At 37.6% G+C, this 19,430-nt stretch overlaps 1 protein-coding gene across 7 annotated transcripts in view; it reads left to right on the forward strand.

Moving 5' to 3' along the window:
• Positions 1 to 19,430, forward strand: part of Tanc2 (tetratricopeptide repeat, ankyrin repeat and coiled-coil containing 2) — a 316,075-nt gene that overhangs the window by 209,084 nt on the left and 87,561 nt on the right. For all 7 annotated transcript variants that reach the window (XM_029484218.1, XM_029484219.1, XM_029484220.1 and 4 more), the window contains one exon: positions 15,603 to 15,884. In XM_029484218.1, coding sequence (XP_029340078.1) covers positions 15,603 to 15,884 — 282 coding nt within the window. The remainder of the gene's footprint in view (positions 1 to 15,602; positions 15,885 to 19,430) is intronic.

A 19,430-nucleotide genomic window follows, 5' to 3' on the forward strand; every position in this document is an offset into this window, starting at 1 on the left:
CCAGGGCCAAGAGGTGGGAGTGGGTGGGTGGGGGAGTGGGTGTGGGAGGGTGGGGGGGACTTTTGGGATAGCATTGGAAATGTAAATGAAATAAATACCCAATAATAAAAAAGAAAGAAAAAAGAAAAGAAAGCAAACTTAACTTGGACAGACTATAGACCATCTTAGCAATTCTTTATAACTTAGGATTACTATATATAAAACTTTCCATCTTCCTTTAGGTTCATAATCAAATTGTTTTCTTGATATCCATCATCTTCAAACAGACAATTTATAGTCAGATTTCAGTTTGAAATATTTTTCCTAATTATAGTTGAAGTAAAATTATCTTGTGCCCCGCCAAAAAATAAAATGATTGAAGATGATTTCAGTATTATGTATTTCTAGAGGCCAGTGAGATGGCTCCGCAGATAAAGGCACTTACCCCAGGTCTGGAGACCTGATTTTAATCCTGGGGACCCACATGTGGATGAAGAGAACTTACTCTTAAAAGCTATCCTCTTACCTCCACCTGCTCATTGAGACACATAGACACACACACTGTGTGTGTTCATATTTTAAAGTATTATTTAAGTTTTATGAAATAGAATTTGTTTTGTTTGTTTTGGTCTAGCTGTTCTGAAAACTGAACCTAGAGCTTCACACATGCCGCTAAGCTACATTCCCATGTAATAGGGTTTTGTTTTGTGTGTGTATGTGTGAGTGTGGATGTATGTGTATATGTATGCAGGTGCCCACTAAGGCCAACAAAAGGTTCAGATCCCCTAAAGCTGAAGTTAGTGGAGATTGTGAGCTGCTCCACGTGGGTGCTCAGAACCGAAGTCTAGTCCTCTGCAAGATCGGCAAATACTCTTAGCCACTGGGCCATGTCTCCAGCCAGAAATAGGGGGTTTTTTTTAGCAAAAATTCTAATAATATGTAATGCTGAGTATTTAAAGATGCATGTATTGATATGCACCTGTAGTATATTCAGTGGGAACTAAATATATTGACCAACTGATTTTAAGTATTAAAACTGCCTGAAATATGTTCACTGTGCATACCCATATACCTATGCTCTGACATTATTTAGGATTCTAAAAAGCTGGGCATATACCCAAAAGGTGTTCCAGTGTATAACAAGGACACATTCTACACTATGTTCATAGCAGCTTTATTTATAATAGCCAGAAGCTGGAAAGAACCCAGATGTCCTTCAACAGAGGAATGGATACAGAAAATGTGGTACATTTACACAATGGAATACTACTCAGCTATTAAAAATAATGACTTCATGAAATTCTTAGGCAAATGGATGGAACTAGAAAATATCCTGAGTGAGATAACCCAATCACAAAAGAACACACATAGTTTACACTTACTGATAAGTGGATATTAGCCCAAAAGCTCAGAATACTGAAGATACAATTCACAGACCACATGACACTCAAGAAGAAGGAAGACCAAAGTGTGGGTACTTCGATCCTTCTTAGAAGGAGTAACAAAATACTCATGGAAGCAAATACGGAGATAAAGGGTGAAGCAGAGACTGAAGGAAAGGCATCCAGAGACTGCTTCACCTGGGGATCCATCCCATATATAGTCACCAATTGCAGACACTATTGTGGATGCCAAGAAGTACATGCTGACAGGAGCCTGATATAGCTGTCTCTTGAGAGGCTCTGCCAGAGCCTCACAAATACAGAGGCAGATGCTCATAGCCAACCATTGGACTGAGCATGGAGTCCCTAATGGAGGAGTTAGGAAAAGGACCAAAGAAGCTGAAGGGGTTTGAAACCCCATAGGAAGAACAACAATATCAACCAGCCAGACTACCCCTCACCAGAGTTCCCAAGGACTAAACTACCAACCAAAGAGTACACATGGAGGGATCCATGGCTCCCTCCATGTGTGTAGCAGAGAATGGCTTTGTTGGGCATCAGTGGGAGAAAGAGGCCATTGGTCCTGTGAAGGCTCAATGCCCCAGTGTAGGGGAATACAAGGGCAGGGGGAAGAGGGATGGTATAAGGGGTTTTGAGGGGGACCAGGAAAAGCTATAGCATTGGAAATGTAAATAAAGAAAATATCCACACACAAAAAAACAGCCTTTTATTTATATGACTTGAGGTGGTATTTACCATATTATAAACTAATATATCAAGTACTAGTTTCAGCTTTTAAATATAATAGTAGGGTTTTTTTAATAATAGAGGTTATTTAAATACCTGTTTATTCAGAGCTGGAAAGATGATTCGTGGAAATATGGCACTTAGTGCTCTTGCAGTAAGTTTGTTTCTCAGCACCCATGTAGTAGCTCACCACCATCCATAACTCCCCTCAGGGTATCCAACATCCTCTTCTGACCTCTTGCAGGAACCAGGAATACACATGGTGTACATATATACATGCAAGAAAAGAAAACAACTCATACTCATTAAATAAAATAAGTGTTTATTCATCTTAAAAATAGAAGATCTTTTATTTTTAACATGTTTAAAGGGTGTGGAAAATTCCACTACATAGTTAATTGTGAAAAACTAATGGTGAAAGGGAAATATCCTCTTAATGTCATAACAATAACTTGAGTTTTAAGGACACCAAACATGTCTTGGAAACCCCCAAGAGTCCCCAGACACTTCAATAAACAATTTAAAGAATATTATTATAGTTGAAAATAAGTATTATGTCTCAAGGACTATATAGTCTGTTTACAGAAATGTAAATGGGGGAATATTTTGAGAGGTTTTAGATGTTAGAAGTTTATGAGCATGGTTTATAAATAGCGTTCATTTCAAATTCACCTTAACAATAATTGAATTGTTGGATCATAATAGTAGTTGTCTTTTGACTACTGACACAAAATTTATTAGGGTAATATCTGAGCTAGAGTTTTTAGATCATCAATTTACATATTTTAGCATTGCCTTCATTAGTGAAAAGCCCTTTTCTTTTTCAATACAGCTGTTCTACCAAAAATTGATGTTTCCAGAAACTCTTCCCCAACAATAGAGAGGATGAAGTCACATAAGTACACCATCCAGTCCCTTTGCAGCAAGGTAGCAGACTCCTAGCTCTCAGCAGTAGCCCTACCACTTCTTATGTAGCCATAGAAGGCATATTCTAGTGCAGTGTATGTCACTGTTGGCCTGCCCTTAAAGGAAGACTTTAAGGAATAGTAACTTGAATTAGCTTTATGATTTTTTTTTTCTGAGACAGGGTTTCTCTGTGCAGCCCTGGCTGTCCTGGAACTCACTCTGTAGACCAGACTGGCCTCGAACTCAGAAATCCGCCTGCCTCTGCCTCCCAAGTGCTGGGATTAAAGGCATGCACCACCTGAAGGAGTCATAATTACATTAAAAGTTCTATTTTTTTTATTTAATCACCATTGTGACATTGTCATGAGGCTCTACTAAAAGTACACTGAAACATCTCTTCACCTCAGTGAAGTCTTTCACACCATAGAAAAGACAAAAACTACTAGAGAGAAAAATGGTCATTGGTTTTTGCAGGTAGAAGTAATACATTGTAAGATAGAACATTAAAAGGGAACCAAGGAGTTAATACACAATATTAATGTTTGCATAGGGATTTCAGGTAATAGCTACTTACAGTGAGTTAGTGAATAATTATTAGTGATAAGGCCCTAACCTGCCTGTTGTTAAATTATAATCACACTGTTTTACTTGAAGAGATTACACGTTACTAATTAAAACTTCATTTCTCAATATCCGTTGGTTTCCTTAATCCTATACTAAATCTCATTCCATACAGACATTTAGAGACTTTCTGTTTAGTGACTTGCTGCGTTGGTAAACACTAGGATAGAGGGCAAGTGTGAAAATGGCTGTCTGGTTATTGGCACAAGTTTTGTAAAATTGGCCCTGCAACAGTTAAGTTGGCTTTGAGTTCATGCTTTCAAAGCAGTAACTTTAATTTTCATTAAATGAAATGAGTACATCACACCATGTATGAGTCCCTCACATTTCTGAAACAATGAATTCTTTATGAAGCTGACTAAGATGCATGTCATGAAACTGAATGCTATTGCGTTAACCCACTGACTCATGCAGCCCTGAGCTTGCTTAGTCATCCTAATCATTGCCTGGCTGACTGGCACATTTACAAGGGAATATTTCCATCAGAATTTTTCATCGCTGTTGTTTATTATTTTTATAAGCAACATTAAATGTCCTTCTTAAGTAAATTCAAAAGCTAGAGGAAGCTTACATTCACAAAAATTCCAGCATGTGACTGTTAGATAGCAAACTATATGTTCTAGTTGTATGACATCTCTCTTTCCCCATAGCCAACTCTTCTACAAAGTGCTTTAAAATTTGAAAATTCATAATTTAAGTTGAATTTTTTTAGCATCTGATAAAAACTAGACTGCTTTATTTGAGTAGTCTGGCTATGATTTTTTTTAAGTTTTTATTACATTTTATTTATTTTGTCAGGGTAAATGTGCTGTATAATGCATGTGGAGATCAGGAGATGGCTTACAGGAGTCTGTTCTCTTCTTTGACTGTGTGTCCTGGGGACTAAGCTCAGGCTGTCAGGCTTGGCAGGAAGTACCTGCACCCACTTAGCTGTCTGGCTGTCCTTGTGTTTTTTGTTTAGTTTGGCTTGGTTTGCTCTGTTTGTTGTAACTAGTCACTAAGGTATAGCTGCTCTGCTTACACACGGGTCTGGTTTTTATATAAACCAGTCCTACTTGGTAAATTACTAAATCTTACCATTAGAAAACTCAAAGAGCTAATACATAAAAAGTTTTTATATGAGATGTTTTCAACTGAATTAGACTTAAAGAATTAACTTTCAGATTAAGATTTCTCAAAAGTATTAAAAAAAATCAATTGAAGTAACGCATAATGTCAATAAATTCACTTGGCTAATGTTTGCAACACTTTTGAGTTCATTAAAATAATTTAAGATTTATATGTGAAATATTTTTATGGAATAATTTCCCAAGATACTAATAAAATTATAGAACTGGAAATTTCATTTGCAAAATTTCATTATAAAATTTCATTAATAAAAGTTAACTTAGAAATGTTACTCTTAAATTTCAAGTAATTAGAATAACTAGTTTTGATACATCTACAAACAAGTATGTCCCATTCTCAATGCCAACAGTCTAATAATGTAAAACTCCAACTGAGTTGCATATGTTGTAAATCTTTCTCATTTTTAAGATATTACTTTTTATATTTTCCCTATATATTAGGTACTAAATTTGATGAAGCATATAGAAAGTCGTAACCTTTCCAGGAACTGGGTTTTCCTTGTTTCTTTCATAATTCTCTGATGATTCTTGTCTTCTCCCCGAGAATTCCAATCAAGATTGTTTTTTAAACAAATATTTTCCTGTAAGACCAATGTTAGTGGCTAGGAATATAGCTCAGTTGGTAGAGTGCCTACCCAGCATGTCCTGGATGTGATTCCTAGCACATGAATGGAGGCGGGAAGATCAGTTTAGAGTCATCCTTAGCTACATAGTAATATATAGTTCCCTTTCTTTAAAGAACTTAAAACACTGTGACTAATTATTGGAGAAGCAGGAAAAAATCCTAGATAAGTCACAAGTTTTTATCTTAGAAGAGAGAACACATAGTGATACTTTACTACCTGTGTAAACCAATGGTAATCAAGAAACTCACTGCTCAAGGAAGTAAAAGCATCTTAGTGAAATTTTCTAAGGTTGTGATTCCTGTTAACTATCCAAGCAGATGACTTATTTTCCCCAGGTAGTGGACGTTGAACCTAGAGCCTCTTGAGTGCAAGTTAAGTCACCTAGCTCTAACTACAACCCTGAACCCCTTTTTATCTTAAGGTAGGGTCTCATTAAGTTGTCAGCCAGCATTAAACTCACCAGCCCAGGAAAGCCTTGAAGTAGTAATCCTCCTGGCTTAGCCTCCCACAGTAGCTGGAACAACAGGCCTACACCACCAGGCACAGCTACACGGATAATGGTCATGAGTTGTTGGAAATGATGCATTTAGGATTGAGGTCTAGAGTAGAAATTTAAGCCTGAGAACCATCATCACTTAAAAAGCTGTGACAGACTTTAATCTATCCCACTTAGATGTGGGGATAGTAATATATAAACCAAGGATTCTAGTACTTTAGTGGTGGTCATAAAGGAAAACCCACCCCGTCAAGAGTTAGAGATTGGTTTAACAATGTGATATCATAACATTGTGAAATCATAAACAATGTGAAGCATAAAAATAGAAAATAAATCACTTACCAAAAAGATATCAGTGACATTACCAAAATAATTTCAGCCCAGTAATATGGGTAGAAGCCAGGCTCTGAGTTATTACTGTGAAAGAAGATTGCTAAGTGGTTCTTCGAAAAAGTTGGGTAGTCAAAGAAAGAAGAGAGATAAGACAGAAACCTCAAAGAGAAGGTGGCCTGAAAAGAGCCAGTATGTTCTCACTATCCTTTTTGGTTTTTTTAATGAAATGTCTGTGGGAGAGAGATGATTAAGTGGATTCACTAAATATCTGTTTTAGTTCATGATATGGGAAGTGATTGCAGTTAGACAAGTCCTAAACAACAACACGTACTCTTCACAGTGGTACAGGTTACCTTACATGAAGATGAGACGCTGACAAACTGCTAACATAAGTAACTAGGCCACAGATAGCAAGTAACAGAGACAGATCCAAACTGAGGCACCTCAGGCCTGAGTCTACCATTTTACCCAGTCTCCTAGGTTTTCCTGTTGCTCCAAAAGCTGTTTCTGCTTCTATTTTTTTAACAGAATTTGTCTAGTATAAACATTTTTCAGAACATTGTCTTTACACTATTTTTATAGGACCTCATTCAAATTGTTTCACATATTCAAAGATCTATTTCCTGTCCATTATTCTTTTCCTGAGGACCCAGAATAAGCAGGCTCGACTCTTGTCAGTTAATCAGCCCATATGGAAACTCAGTAAACAAGTGATCCCCTGCCTTGGTTAAATACTTCACTCTTCTTTTTTTTTTTTAAGCTTTCTTTCATATACTGTATGTGTATGTATATGTGTGTGTGTGCACAAAAGTCAGAGGAAACCTGCTGGAGTCATTTCCTTCTACCACAATGGTCCTAGAGATCAAATTCAAATCACCAGATTTGGTGACAACTGTCATTACCTGCTGAGCCATCTCTCCCCAAGCCCTAAATATTTCTTAAGAATAAATAAACCAGAACCAGTGTGCCATTGAATATACATACCCACAATCTCACACACAAGCATATGCTGCACACGAGTCTGTGGGCACATGGGCATGCACACACACTCATCATCATCATCATCATCATCTAATAAAAGTTTTAAGAACTGCTTTTTCAAGAAGAGTAACTAAACTGCACGTTGGCATACTCAGCCCCACAATTCCTGTCCTTGGGAGGCTGGTGAAGGAGGATTGCAAGATTCATGTCATGCCTGAACTATCTAGAAAGGCTCTGTCTAAGCAAATAAGCCTTCTGGGTATGTGTGTGTTAGTAATATTTTCAAGTTTTGTTTGAAACATAGATGTTTTCTCTCTTGCTTTGTGTAAAAAATTATATTCATGGAAAGAACTCTAAGGATGAACCAGAAATTATCTTTTACTCTGAGGAACAGAGGTACTTCCAAGCTAGATTTTGTGTTCCTTCTGGAAGGATACAAGCTAGGCCAGTTGTAGTTTTATTTGTACCAGACCCTGTCTACATGATGTACAACCTTTCTTCTGCCAGGCCTATAAGTGACTTTGTTTCAACTGACTCATGGTATTTTCCATGAATAAGTATGCTTTAGTAAAAAACCATTTAGAGCATTCATGTCCCAACTTTCCATCCTGCCTCCTCTCCCCCTTAGCTATTTCTATTTACATTTGAATGAGCAGGTTTGTTAGCTTTAATAAATCTTGGGCTTATTTAATTTTCCTTTGTTTTGGGGTTTTTTTTTCTTAAGTTTTATCCTTGCCTTTAAAAAAAGAGATTTTTTTCCTATAACCTAAATATATAACTGTAACTAGTGATGAGCTTATAAGAGAATAATCCTAGAAATAGTTCATGTGTTACCACAAGCATAATTTACATTGAAAAGATGCACACACTGAATGAGTCTAAAGTGGTACGCAGGAAGGTTACAGTTATTGATTGATTTTCTGTATGTCTGTGTGTGCATATAGGTTTGTGCATGTACCCTAGCATGTGCCTATAAATGTCAGCACAACTTGTGGGAGTCAGTTTTCTACTTCTGCCATGTGGGTCCTGGGTATTGAATTCTGACCAGCCTTGGTGGCAAGCACCTTATCCACTGAGCTTTCCCACAAGCTCAAGAGAGTGGTTCTCATATCCCTTGAAAAAGTTTCTTTCCAAAACTCGTCTTACTTGAATCCTGTGTTAAAATGTTTTCTCTGTATATTATTTTGTTTAAAATTTTTTCAGATATACAAAGAGTTGGAAAAATAATAAGTGCTTCTTGGTTTTCCATGTGTCTTTTCATGTATCCACATCATTCTTACCCTGCCTTCCTATGAGCATTTCAACACACATTATGGTTAGTATAGTTTACTAGAATATTTTAAAAGGGTGGGTGTGGTGGTCTTCTTACTCCCTGGGAGTGCTGCCTGGTACCCATGCACTGCCACTGAATAGGACTAAGTCACCTTCTCCCTCAGGAGAAGTTGCAGTAGTAACTTCTCGATGGAATATTCTGGTGGTTTCTACCATGGGAAAGCTCTTTGAAACTAGCTGATATCCAAAATAAACAGTCATTACGAATGATCTGACAGAGATTATTATTTCCCTGCCCCCACAGTCCTATCCTAAATTTATGATTGGGTACATTAAAAATAAGGCTTTCTTTTAACGTCAGTCTGACAGAAGTCCTAGGTGCTGAGGTACAGAAACTGGTTTTTGGCTCTTCTTGGTGCCTGCAGTTGTTTTACCATATGGCACTGCTCTAATTTTGTCTGTGTTCTTCTCTTGAGACTTTTGTGAATAGATTACATTTTTAGAAAAAGTTTAAAATAACTTTTTAAAATGTCAAAGCCTTCTCAGTAGGATAAGGTGCCATGCAACATTGTGTCCATGAGAGGCCTTGTCTTTGTTTGACTGTATCCAGTGCTGACCTAGAACTCTCTGTAGCCTAGGCTGACCTCAAACATGAAGTGATCTTCTGACTCTGCCTCCCAAATTCTGAGATTACATGGATGTGCCATCTGCCCAGTGCCAGAAGCTATCTTAATAAAATTATTCTCTAAAATGGAAATACGTTGAATCACTGCTTACTCCATATTCCATATTATAAATTAGCTTTAATCAACTTCAGGAAAGTCTCCTTTGAAACAAAATCTAGAGTAATCTTAGACCCAAAGAGATAATTCTGTTTAAAAAGGAGTTCAGCCTCTCAGTAACTATTCTCACTGGAAATGCAGTCTCTGGCCAGACTTGTGTTCTTCCTCCCACAGGCATGCGTAACCACACCAGGCTCTCAGTGAGCACTGAGGGTCTGAAGTCTGGTTCGTGCCTGAACAGCACACACTTTCCCAATAGAGCCATCTCTGCAGCCCCCAAACATAATTCTTAAAAGGCAAGAACAGAGACAAGCTAGGAAGCAAACAATGATAAACCTAGTTCATCCCCTGCAGTGCTCACATCCTGTACAGAAGATTCAGTATCATAGAAAAGGCCTGGACCTAGCAGTCAGAATTGGATTTTTATTCAAATTTTAAAACCAGTTATGTGAACTTAAGTCTCTAGTCCTAAAGAGAGAGACACAGCTATAAAAATATTATAAGAATTTTTTTTCAAGAAAAGTTCACGATTTCCCTTCTGATCAGAAGAGCTCACCCTGAAGCAGGCCTGAGCAAGAGTTGACCTCACTTCCTTTTTACTTCCCTAAGGCATGTATCAATGGGTCATGCCAACTAGGTTTTGATCTTTGTATTTTCTCCTTCCTCTCTGGAATTCTGATATAGCCAGTTTACTCTTTCTCTCTCCCTCTTCCTACCAAGCTCCTTCCCCTCTTGCCTCCCCACTCCTGTCCTCTAGAAAAGGTACTAAAATACCCAAGATCCCCTCTGAGTTGTTAGCCACTGATACAAGTGACATCACATAAAATGATGAAAAGAACTCCAAGAACCAAAGCCTTCAAAATAAACTGTTCAACTGCTCATCTCTCTAGAATTTAGGCAAAACTTAACCAGGAGACTGATGAATAAAAATGATACTTAGCTTCAACATTTGATGAATCTTTTAAGACTACTAGTTGACTACTAGGACAGTAGAACAGAGAGACTGGATGGTGACACGGAAATAAAGTCTTTGCAAAACTGATTGAGAGAGAGCAAAGCACACACAGTGGGATGCTTTTGGATGCCGGCTGTGTGGGAGGCTGAAGCAGACAGCATGCTTGGGCCCAAGAGTTTAAGACCAGTATGCACAATATATTCCTTGTCTCAAAATAATGACTATAGCTATTTCAGAAATGACACATGAAAGAACTACATTCTCAAAACAACAGCGAACCTTCAAAGGAATAATTCAAAATCTCTACTTACTTACCACATAATATTCAAAATGAAATTCTAAAAAAAAAATAGAGAATGTATAAAAACATTGAATTTTTTCATTTATCAGAAAAAGTAAACTGACAAAAATTACCCTGAAGAATCTAAGACATTAGACTTAGCCAGACAAAGAAATCAGCTGAACTAAACGGGTACTATGAGCTAAAGGAAGCAATGGATTTAAACTAAAGAGGCCTGGGGAAGCAGCTTGGTTAGTACTGTTGGCCTCGATGCACAAAACCATGGGTTTGATCTCTAGTACTGCATAAGCCAGAGATGAGGCTGAGGCAGGGGGATAGTCTATACATAAGGCTCTGGAGAGAGACAGACAGGAGTAATTAAGAGTTGAGTTACATTACAGAAAGCCCTGAGAGTCTGGTGAGGATTTTTAGATTTAACGTGGCAAAAGGGGCCATTGGAGATCATATGAGAAATAATGTAATCATTGTAATAAAAATTGGTATGGTAGGATATTCAATAGAAGATGTCTGAGGCAGTAAGTGAAGTTAGAGAACCCAGGTCCAAAACTGAAGAATTAACAGGGGAAGCCTAAGGGAGGTTTGGAAACACTTAGAAGTCAGCAGAGGTGACTGGGGTAAGAACTCTTTCAAAGGAAAACTACTCAAGACTTAGGACACAGGCTGAGATTGCTAGGGCAAGTTTGATTCTTAAGTAACAGGAACTTTGATTTTAATTACATTCTGGAGACATGTGTGGGCTCCGGTACAGTGACAAAACACTTTTCTCTTCCCCTAATACATGAAAATCCTTCCAATAAGAATCACAGGAGTGCATCCCTTCTTCATTATTCATTCACCCAAAAAGCATTTCTTGATGCTTTACTGTAGACCTCAGAAACCATATCTGCTGCTGATACAGTGATGGCTCCTGCCTCCATAGAGCTTACACTTTCATTAAGGAAATGAGAATAAATAAGGAAACAAGCAAAAATAAACTGTTGCATTAGATTACAATGTGAGAGAAGGAAATAAAACAACATTTTGAGAATTCACTAATTGAAACAAATATGTCTGTTATCACTGATAGAAACCTTTTGCATAAAGAAGATGATGGAGGTATAAGAACATACTCTATAAAGTTATCAAAGGAAGCCTCTCTGACAACGTAATATTTAAGGTGAAACCTGAAGAATAAAAATGAGCTTACCAGGTGAACAGCCAGAGAAGAAACGTCCTAACTAGTCAGAACAGCAGGTGGGAACCAGAAGACCAGAATAGCTTGGGCCTAGAGATCATATAATATTAGGCAGGCTCCAGATCATCCAGAGCCTTGCATGCAATGAAAAGAGGTAGAAAATTACTGGAGACTCTTATGTGAGGAGTTACATGGTCCTTTTTGTCATCAGACAGGTCCAGTGCTAACACTAGTCATTCTAGTCTCAGCTGCAAATATTAAGTAAGAAAGGTGCCCTTTGCCACCTCTGCTTTGTTAATAACAGATCTTATGAACTCCACCCCTTTTCAGGCTCCTGACCTTTCCTGTGTGAGTAAATACTTATGACAACTCATATAAGTGTCTCTGTCCTTAATACAGCATGACATTAATTTTCATCCAATTTGTCTTAGACAAACTCAGACCTAATCCTACATATATGCCTCATCCTGGAGGCCTATGTAACTTTAGGAAATAATTATAGGATTCTATTAGTTTTTGATGCTCTGTAGAGTTCAGACTCAGTGCAGTGCTTAGATAGGTATAAAAATGCCACATAATCAATACAGATAATTCTTTGATTTTTATATAGAGATTAATTCTGCAGACAGTATTGTTTGCTTCAGTTAAAATTGAGCATACACCAATGTATCTCAAGTTTTAATTCTTTCTCCCTAAATGTTAAGACTTTGTTTCCAGCTTATATTTAGAAGATAAGACTTTAAAGTAAGAAAACTATTTCTACACAGTGATAAAAATCTCATTTTGCACCAAGATTTGGGTTCTTCTCACTTCCATAAGCCTTTAGGTTTGAAACTAGAAAAATCTCAAGATTTATTTTCCCTTTACAATTATCACTAAGCTTTTGGCATCTCCCTGCATCCTGCCTTCTTAGCATTCTCCAGGACTTCCAAGTGGGAAATCTTCAGGGTCTCTTTGCCTCTCCACTGATGTTATCTTTGTGTTAGATCCACTTCAGTGAGCCATTGCCATAAGAGAGGTATAAACTATTGCTTAACCTGACATTCAGAACATTCTGACAGAAAAGGCTGATTTTATATTTTAATCATTCTGTAACACATGTCAAGTATCCCTTATCCAAAATGCTTAGGACCCAGATCAAATTTTTTGTCATTTCAGATTTCTATTTTTGATTAGGGATATGCAGTTTATAGCTAAAAAATATAAAAATTTAAAAACCATAGTAAATATATATTTTTCATATGTATATATATATTGATTATAAGAGAAAAACACCCAAAAGTATAAACTTGCTTGTTCAATATACTATTCGTTTGATTGTTTGATTGAGTTACATCATCCCTTAATAAAGGAAATCAATCCTTTTGATAAAATATTCTCTTATTCTATCTACCTGTAAGATTGCAGTTCAGGTTTAGGCCTTTTTAGAGTGTCTGTGTTTGGAGTGCATGTCCCTGTCCATGTGGGAGTAAAGAGTCAATATCACCTGTCTTCCAGGACTCTCCACTTGCTTTGTTCTGTTTTAGGCAAGGTCTCTCACTGAATGTAGAGTTCATCTGTTTGTCTAAACCGGCTAACCAATTAGCTCCAGGGATTCAGTTGCCTTCTTTTTCTTAGCTCCCAACTTCTACCTGGGTCCTAGGGATCCAAGCTAAGGTCCTCATCTTGTCAACAGCTACCTTGATCTCTCCATCGCCCAAGCCTTAGTTCTTTTTAATATAATTAAAATTCATATTGAAATGTTAACTTTTAGAAAATTATCAAAGATGCCATTGACCATGTTTTACTGTGTATATTATCTTCCATTGGATATACTTTAAATGTAATAATATGTATTTTCTTTTATATCATAAATATGTACTTTCATAATTTTGCAAATTTTATATTATTTGCTATTTTAGTATCTATATAATCTGCCATATACATGCTACCAAGAATGTGATTATGTGTGTGATCTGAATTATTTCTTTAAAATAAATTTCTCAAATAGAATCTTAAGGTCAAAGTGGCATTTAATAAGTATTACTGTATATTTGCCTACAAGTTGGACAATAATTCTACCACTAAAACTGAGACCACTCAAGCCACCTTCCCAGCCTTTATCTAGTGTTCTTAGATAATATTGATATTTAAGTATCACTTTCAAATATATAATGTATAATCTGCTAAAACAGATTCTTTTCCTCTGTTTATGAAGATATATTTTGGTTATATTCATTAAAAAAAGGACTTGAGCTGGAGAGATGGCCCAGTAGTTAAGACTGCCTCCTGCTTCTGCAGAGGACCCAGGTCCACTTGCCAGGACTCACAACTGCCTTTAGCTGCAACTCCAGGGGATCTAACACCCTCTGGCCTCCGAGGACAACTATACACTTGTGGCCATGTGTGCTCATGCAGGCACACATACATATGCATATTTTAATACTAAAAATTATTTCTGGAATTATTTTTGGAGCTTTATTTTTTAATTTAAAAAATAATGGTAGACTTTATTATCACATAATATATAACAACGAAATCAGTTTAGCATGAACACAGAAACAGACTTAAGTGAACAAATTCTGTAACTCTGAAATGGATCCAATATAAGTAACATAAAATAAGTATATCAGATTTGTGATAATTTAAACTGTCAAAGGAATAAGTTATTAAATTCAGAGAGAGGAAAAATAGATGTTTGTATATCATAGTTCAGAATAAGAGCATAGTTAAAAACATCGCATAAGTCTTTTGCCTTTTAAAAGACAAAGACCTGAACACATCATCTATATATATTCATACATCTGTATGTAATAAGTAAATACGACAGGCATAACAGGATTAGTGCAGTAAATGTTATATTAAAAACAAAGTGTCATAAACTAAGGGGCTTACTGTTCTTGGTTTTTTGGTTTTGTTTTGTTTTGTTTTTTAAGAACTAAACAAGACTATTCACTTTGCATTGCATTTCTCTGGGACTAATTTTCAATGTACATTCTGCTTCAACCATATTGTTTATTAAATATTAAATGTACCTAACAGTTAGTAAGGAGCTACCAGCTTGCTCAGTGGTAGCTGAGTCTCTCCTAAAGAACTCTACCTCTCCCTTTCCTCACATCTAGCATTACGAGATTTATCTCCCCAGGCCCAGAAGCATTCTTTTTTTTTTAATTAGGTATTTTCTTCATTTACATTTCCAATGCTATCCCAAAAGTCCCCCATTCCCCCCCCCCACTTCCCTACCCACCCACTCCGACTTCTTGACCCTGGTGTTCCCCTGTACTGAGGCATATAAAATTTGCAAGACCAATGGGCCTCTCTTTCCAATGATGGCCAACTTGGCCATCTTCTGCTACATGTGCAGCTAGATACACAAGCTCCGGGGGGTACTGGTTAGTTCATCATGTTGTTCCACCTATAGGGTTGCAGATCCCTTTAGCTCCTTGGGTGCTTTCTCTAGCTTCTCCATTGGGGGCCCTGAGTTCCATCTTATAGATGACTGTGAGCATCCATTTGCCAGGCACTGGCATAGCCTCACCAGAGCCAGCTATATCAGGGTCCTTTAAGCAAAATCTTGCTAGTGTGTGCAATGGTGAGAAGCATTCTTTAGGACCCTTTCACTTCTCTTACATTCCTGCTGATCACTGGTGTGGGGGATGTTCCTGCTGTTTAACAGTTTTATAAGACTGCCTTAATTGTCTTACTGTTGTGAATGACTCATTTGTGTTTTATTATGTGTGTGTGTGTTCTGTCCTCTGTGGTGTCTGATGGCTCTAGCATGCCTGCATTATTTATTTGTGGAACCCACTTTCAGAATTTTGTTATTTCCTGAAAAGCCCAAATACCATCATTCTGTAACTAACAGTCTTAAACTATCTTTCCCCTGTTTCTCTCAGTGATGACTATGTGAACTAAGTTCTGTTGTCTCTTGTTCCTTCCAGTTCGCTTTGCACCTTACAGACCTCCAGACATCTCCCTGAAGCCCCTACTCTTTGAAGTGCCCAGCATTACCACAGAGTCAGTGTTTGTTGGTCGAGATTGGGTATTCCATGAGATTGATGCTCAGCTTCAGAGTTCCAATGCCAGCGTGAACCAAGGAGTAGTGATTGTGGGAAACATTGGGTTCGGCAAAACTGCCATCATCTCCAGACTGGTGGCCCTCAGCTGCCATGGTACACGGATGAGACAGATCGCCTCTGACAGCCCACACGCCTCCCCCAAACGTACGTATTTCTTCTTACAAATAAACAAAAACTGCCTATTTTGTGCCCCTAAAATATTTTCTGACATTTTTATATTAGGCCACAAATTAAATTATTCCTAATCTGTGAAGCCTGCACCATGTGAGGAGGACCTTGGTGCAGAGAAAGATCATAATGCTCTGTGTTTATCTAACCCACATGTCCAACAGTCACCAGAAGCATAACAGGAGCGACCTTTATATGGAATAAATTTATGATGCTTACATGTTGGCTATGTGACTGGTCTATCTTTTGCACAGTGACTCCAGCAATTCCTGTAGCATCATTTGTACCCATCACTGTCAGATGTTACTCAGCCTGTGCCCACTTCTTGTTAAGTGACAACACAGTCTGTGGCCTTCCTTTTCTTGCTACTAATATCAGTGCCACACAGCTTAAGCTTGAACTCAGCTGTATCTTGGAAGATTTTTTTCTGCATCCTTGTGGAAAGTTGCAGAGTTCGCCTGTATAATCACAACAAGCTCAATGGCCAGTCACCACTGCAATAACTTGTTAGTAAAACACTCACATAGTATGTGTGTCGCATAATCTTTAAGTGCTTTACAAATATTAATTCATTCAATCATTTATCAACTCAGTGAGGTGTATCCTTTTGTCTTCATTTCCCAGATAAGTGATCTGAGATTCCTGGGGGTTTTTACAGCCCATAAATAGGAAGGGAAAGCAGCCTGGTTTCAGAAGCCATTCCTAGACTGACTTTTCTTTTGGTAAAACTTATTAGAGGAAAGAAAATAAATGGATGTGTGTAATAGTTCTTCCTGTATAAACCAGTCTGCCTCTCCTTGATGATCTTAGGAGAACAGAAAAGGAAGGTTCTGTTCTACTGGTCCAAATTAAATTAGTAATATAGCCCACCACACATTTCATACAACCACTAGCAATGATTTGTGTGAGAGTATGGTAATCTCAGAGTCTAGAAACCTAATAAGGAACTCATTGAATACCGTCTAAACATCTTCCTTTTGAAATTGCTTAGCAGGTTCTATATCAAAGAAATGATTGTACACTTAATAATACTTAACATATAAAAGGAGCTGGTGTATAAAAGAAAAACTTACTGAGTACAGTTATATGGTGAACTCTTATTTTAAGAATACCTTGCTTATGTTCCTAAATGAAGTACTTCTAAGGTAAACATAGACATAGTCCTGTGAAAGCCAAGAACTTGGGATTGTGCCACAACATGTAAATTGACCATATGGTACTTTGTGACCCTAAATTTGCTTTAATTCTTTGGATCTCAGTTTTATCATCTGCAAAAGGAAGTATGACTAGCTAATCATTGAGAATGGCTTTAGGGATAAGAATGTAGCTTGGTGACAGTACTTACTCAGCATGCCTGAAAGGGAGTTCAGTCCTTTATAGAAAAATTACAGTGATAATGAAGGAGTCTTAAAATAGCTTCTATGCTGAAATATTGACTCAAAGAGTAGGTCTTCATGGTTTGCAGAGAATTTCCCCACCTATCCCAGTATTTTCTTTAAAATGCTTAGCTGTCTATCACACCATACTACTGCTTATCTGAGTAGTCCAGGAGTTAAGCTGTTTGAGTATGCCAGAAAGAAAAATGGCTGGCTAACACTTTCTCTGACTCCTTGGTATATCAGTGTGGAAGATAGCAGTGGCAGGATCATGCCTAACAGAAGATAAATCCCAAAGCCGAGGATAGCTGCTTTGTCTAAAAGCAAATTATCTGAGGACTGCACATAAACCTGGGAGAGCAAAAAATAAATAGAAAACAATCTGAATATACTCTCCAAAGCAGATTTTCCAAATATAATTAGTTATTATTCTCTAATACTGTTGCCTTTTATCTCTTGGGAATCTCTAAAAACAGTGAAACACTCCCCACTTATAAGATAATCTCTCCACTGTTGGTGCTTAGATCTGGCCCTTTAGTTAAACTTCCAAGACTAGAAAAGGGAATAGGAGAATATAGAATAGGTGGCACTATCAGAGCTGCAAAGAACCAACATTGCCTTATACAAAATTTTCATTGTAATCTGTTGGTGATCTACCTTCTGCCTCTGCCATCCTCAACAAACCTGTGTTTCTTAAAGAAGAGTCAATGATATTTTACTGACAGGATGCAAGCTAATTTTTTTCTTATTTTATTTTATTCTTGGTTTTTCAAGACAGGGTTTCTCTGTGTAGCCCTGGCTGTCCTGGAACTCACTCTATAGACCAGGCTGGCCTCGAACTCAGAAATTCACCTGCCTCTGCCTCCCAAATTTTTTCTTTTCTTTTTTTATAATATATATGTGTGTGTGTATAGAATATGTATGTTTTGCCTACATATATGTACCACATCTGTGCTTGGTACCCACTAATTTCAGATGAGTACGTCATATCTCCTTAAACTAGATTTATGGTTGGCTGTGAACTGCCATGTGGGTGCTAGGAATTGATCCTGGGTCATGGGTCCTCAGTCGTGAGTCCTTTGTCAGAACAAGTCTCTTAACCACCTACCCATCTCTCCAGCCTACAAGCTATTCTTCAGCATAAATCTGTTGCTGTATGAGCTGACACTACAAATACTGCCTGCAGCAGCAGAAGTTCTTTGGTTAAGGAATAAGAAGGTCAGAGGTGTGGCCTACTTTTCTACAGATTAATATACATTAAACTTGAGTAGGGTTACTTGGAATCCCACTGGCTTTCTGAACCTCCAGGCAATGATACCATGATACAGTTGTAGTAATAATGAAAAACTGCAAAGTTACAGAGTTTTTTTACTTATCTCTGTGTATCATCTGTTGTTCTTTCTTCTTCACGCTGAGCAGTACTGCTGCAAAAGATGTGAGCAGTTGAGGCTGCATTCCTTCACTGCATAGCTCTCCTTCCCCCACAGTCAGCTCCACAGCCTGCCCCCTCCTTGTCATTTCCCTTAGAAGGTAGAGAAAAACTGTGAAGGCAGACACTAACCTGTCATCCTGTTTTCCGCCTACTTTCACAGATATGACTCTCCCATCATTCTCTGCTTTCATCACCCCCCCAACACACACAAAGAACAAAAACATTTTGTGAAAATAGACCTGTTGTATAATTCAGATATTATTGCACCCGTTACAGGTAGACTGCTTTGGTAAGTAGGGAAGTTCTATTTGATAGATGGCTGTGTTTCCATCACTGGAGGTTCCTATGTAATTACCTGGATTTGGCATTTGACAGCAGCTGCCGAGCCTCCAAACCGCTACTAAATTCAGTGGTCCTTGCTCTACTCATTTTAGAAATCTATTTTGCTAGTTTGTTGAATACACTGACTTGTACTTATCTTTAAATTTTTATTTTTACTGTTCTCTGAATGCCAAACAGAAAGTAAGCCACTCAGAAAAAAGGGAGAGCCTCTTCAAAGAGAGTAGTCAAAAGACAAGGGTATTTACACAGTAATTACTCAAAACTCAAATTCCAAACAAAGGAGCATAGATGCATGGACAAAAGTAACCCAATATGTGTAAAATTCATTAAACTTTAACTCAACTCAGAGTGTCACACAATTCTTCAGACCTG

The sequence above is a fragment of the Mus caroli genome, chromosome 11 (assembly GCF_900094665.2).
Source record: "Mus caroli chromosome 11, CAROLI_EIJ_v1.1, whole genome shotgun sequence".
Taxonomy (NCBI): Eukaryota; Metazoa; Chordata; class Mammalia; order Rodentia; family Muridae; genus Mus; species Mus caroli.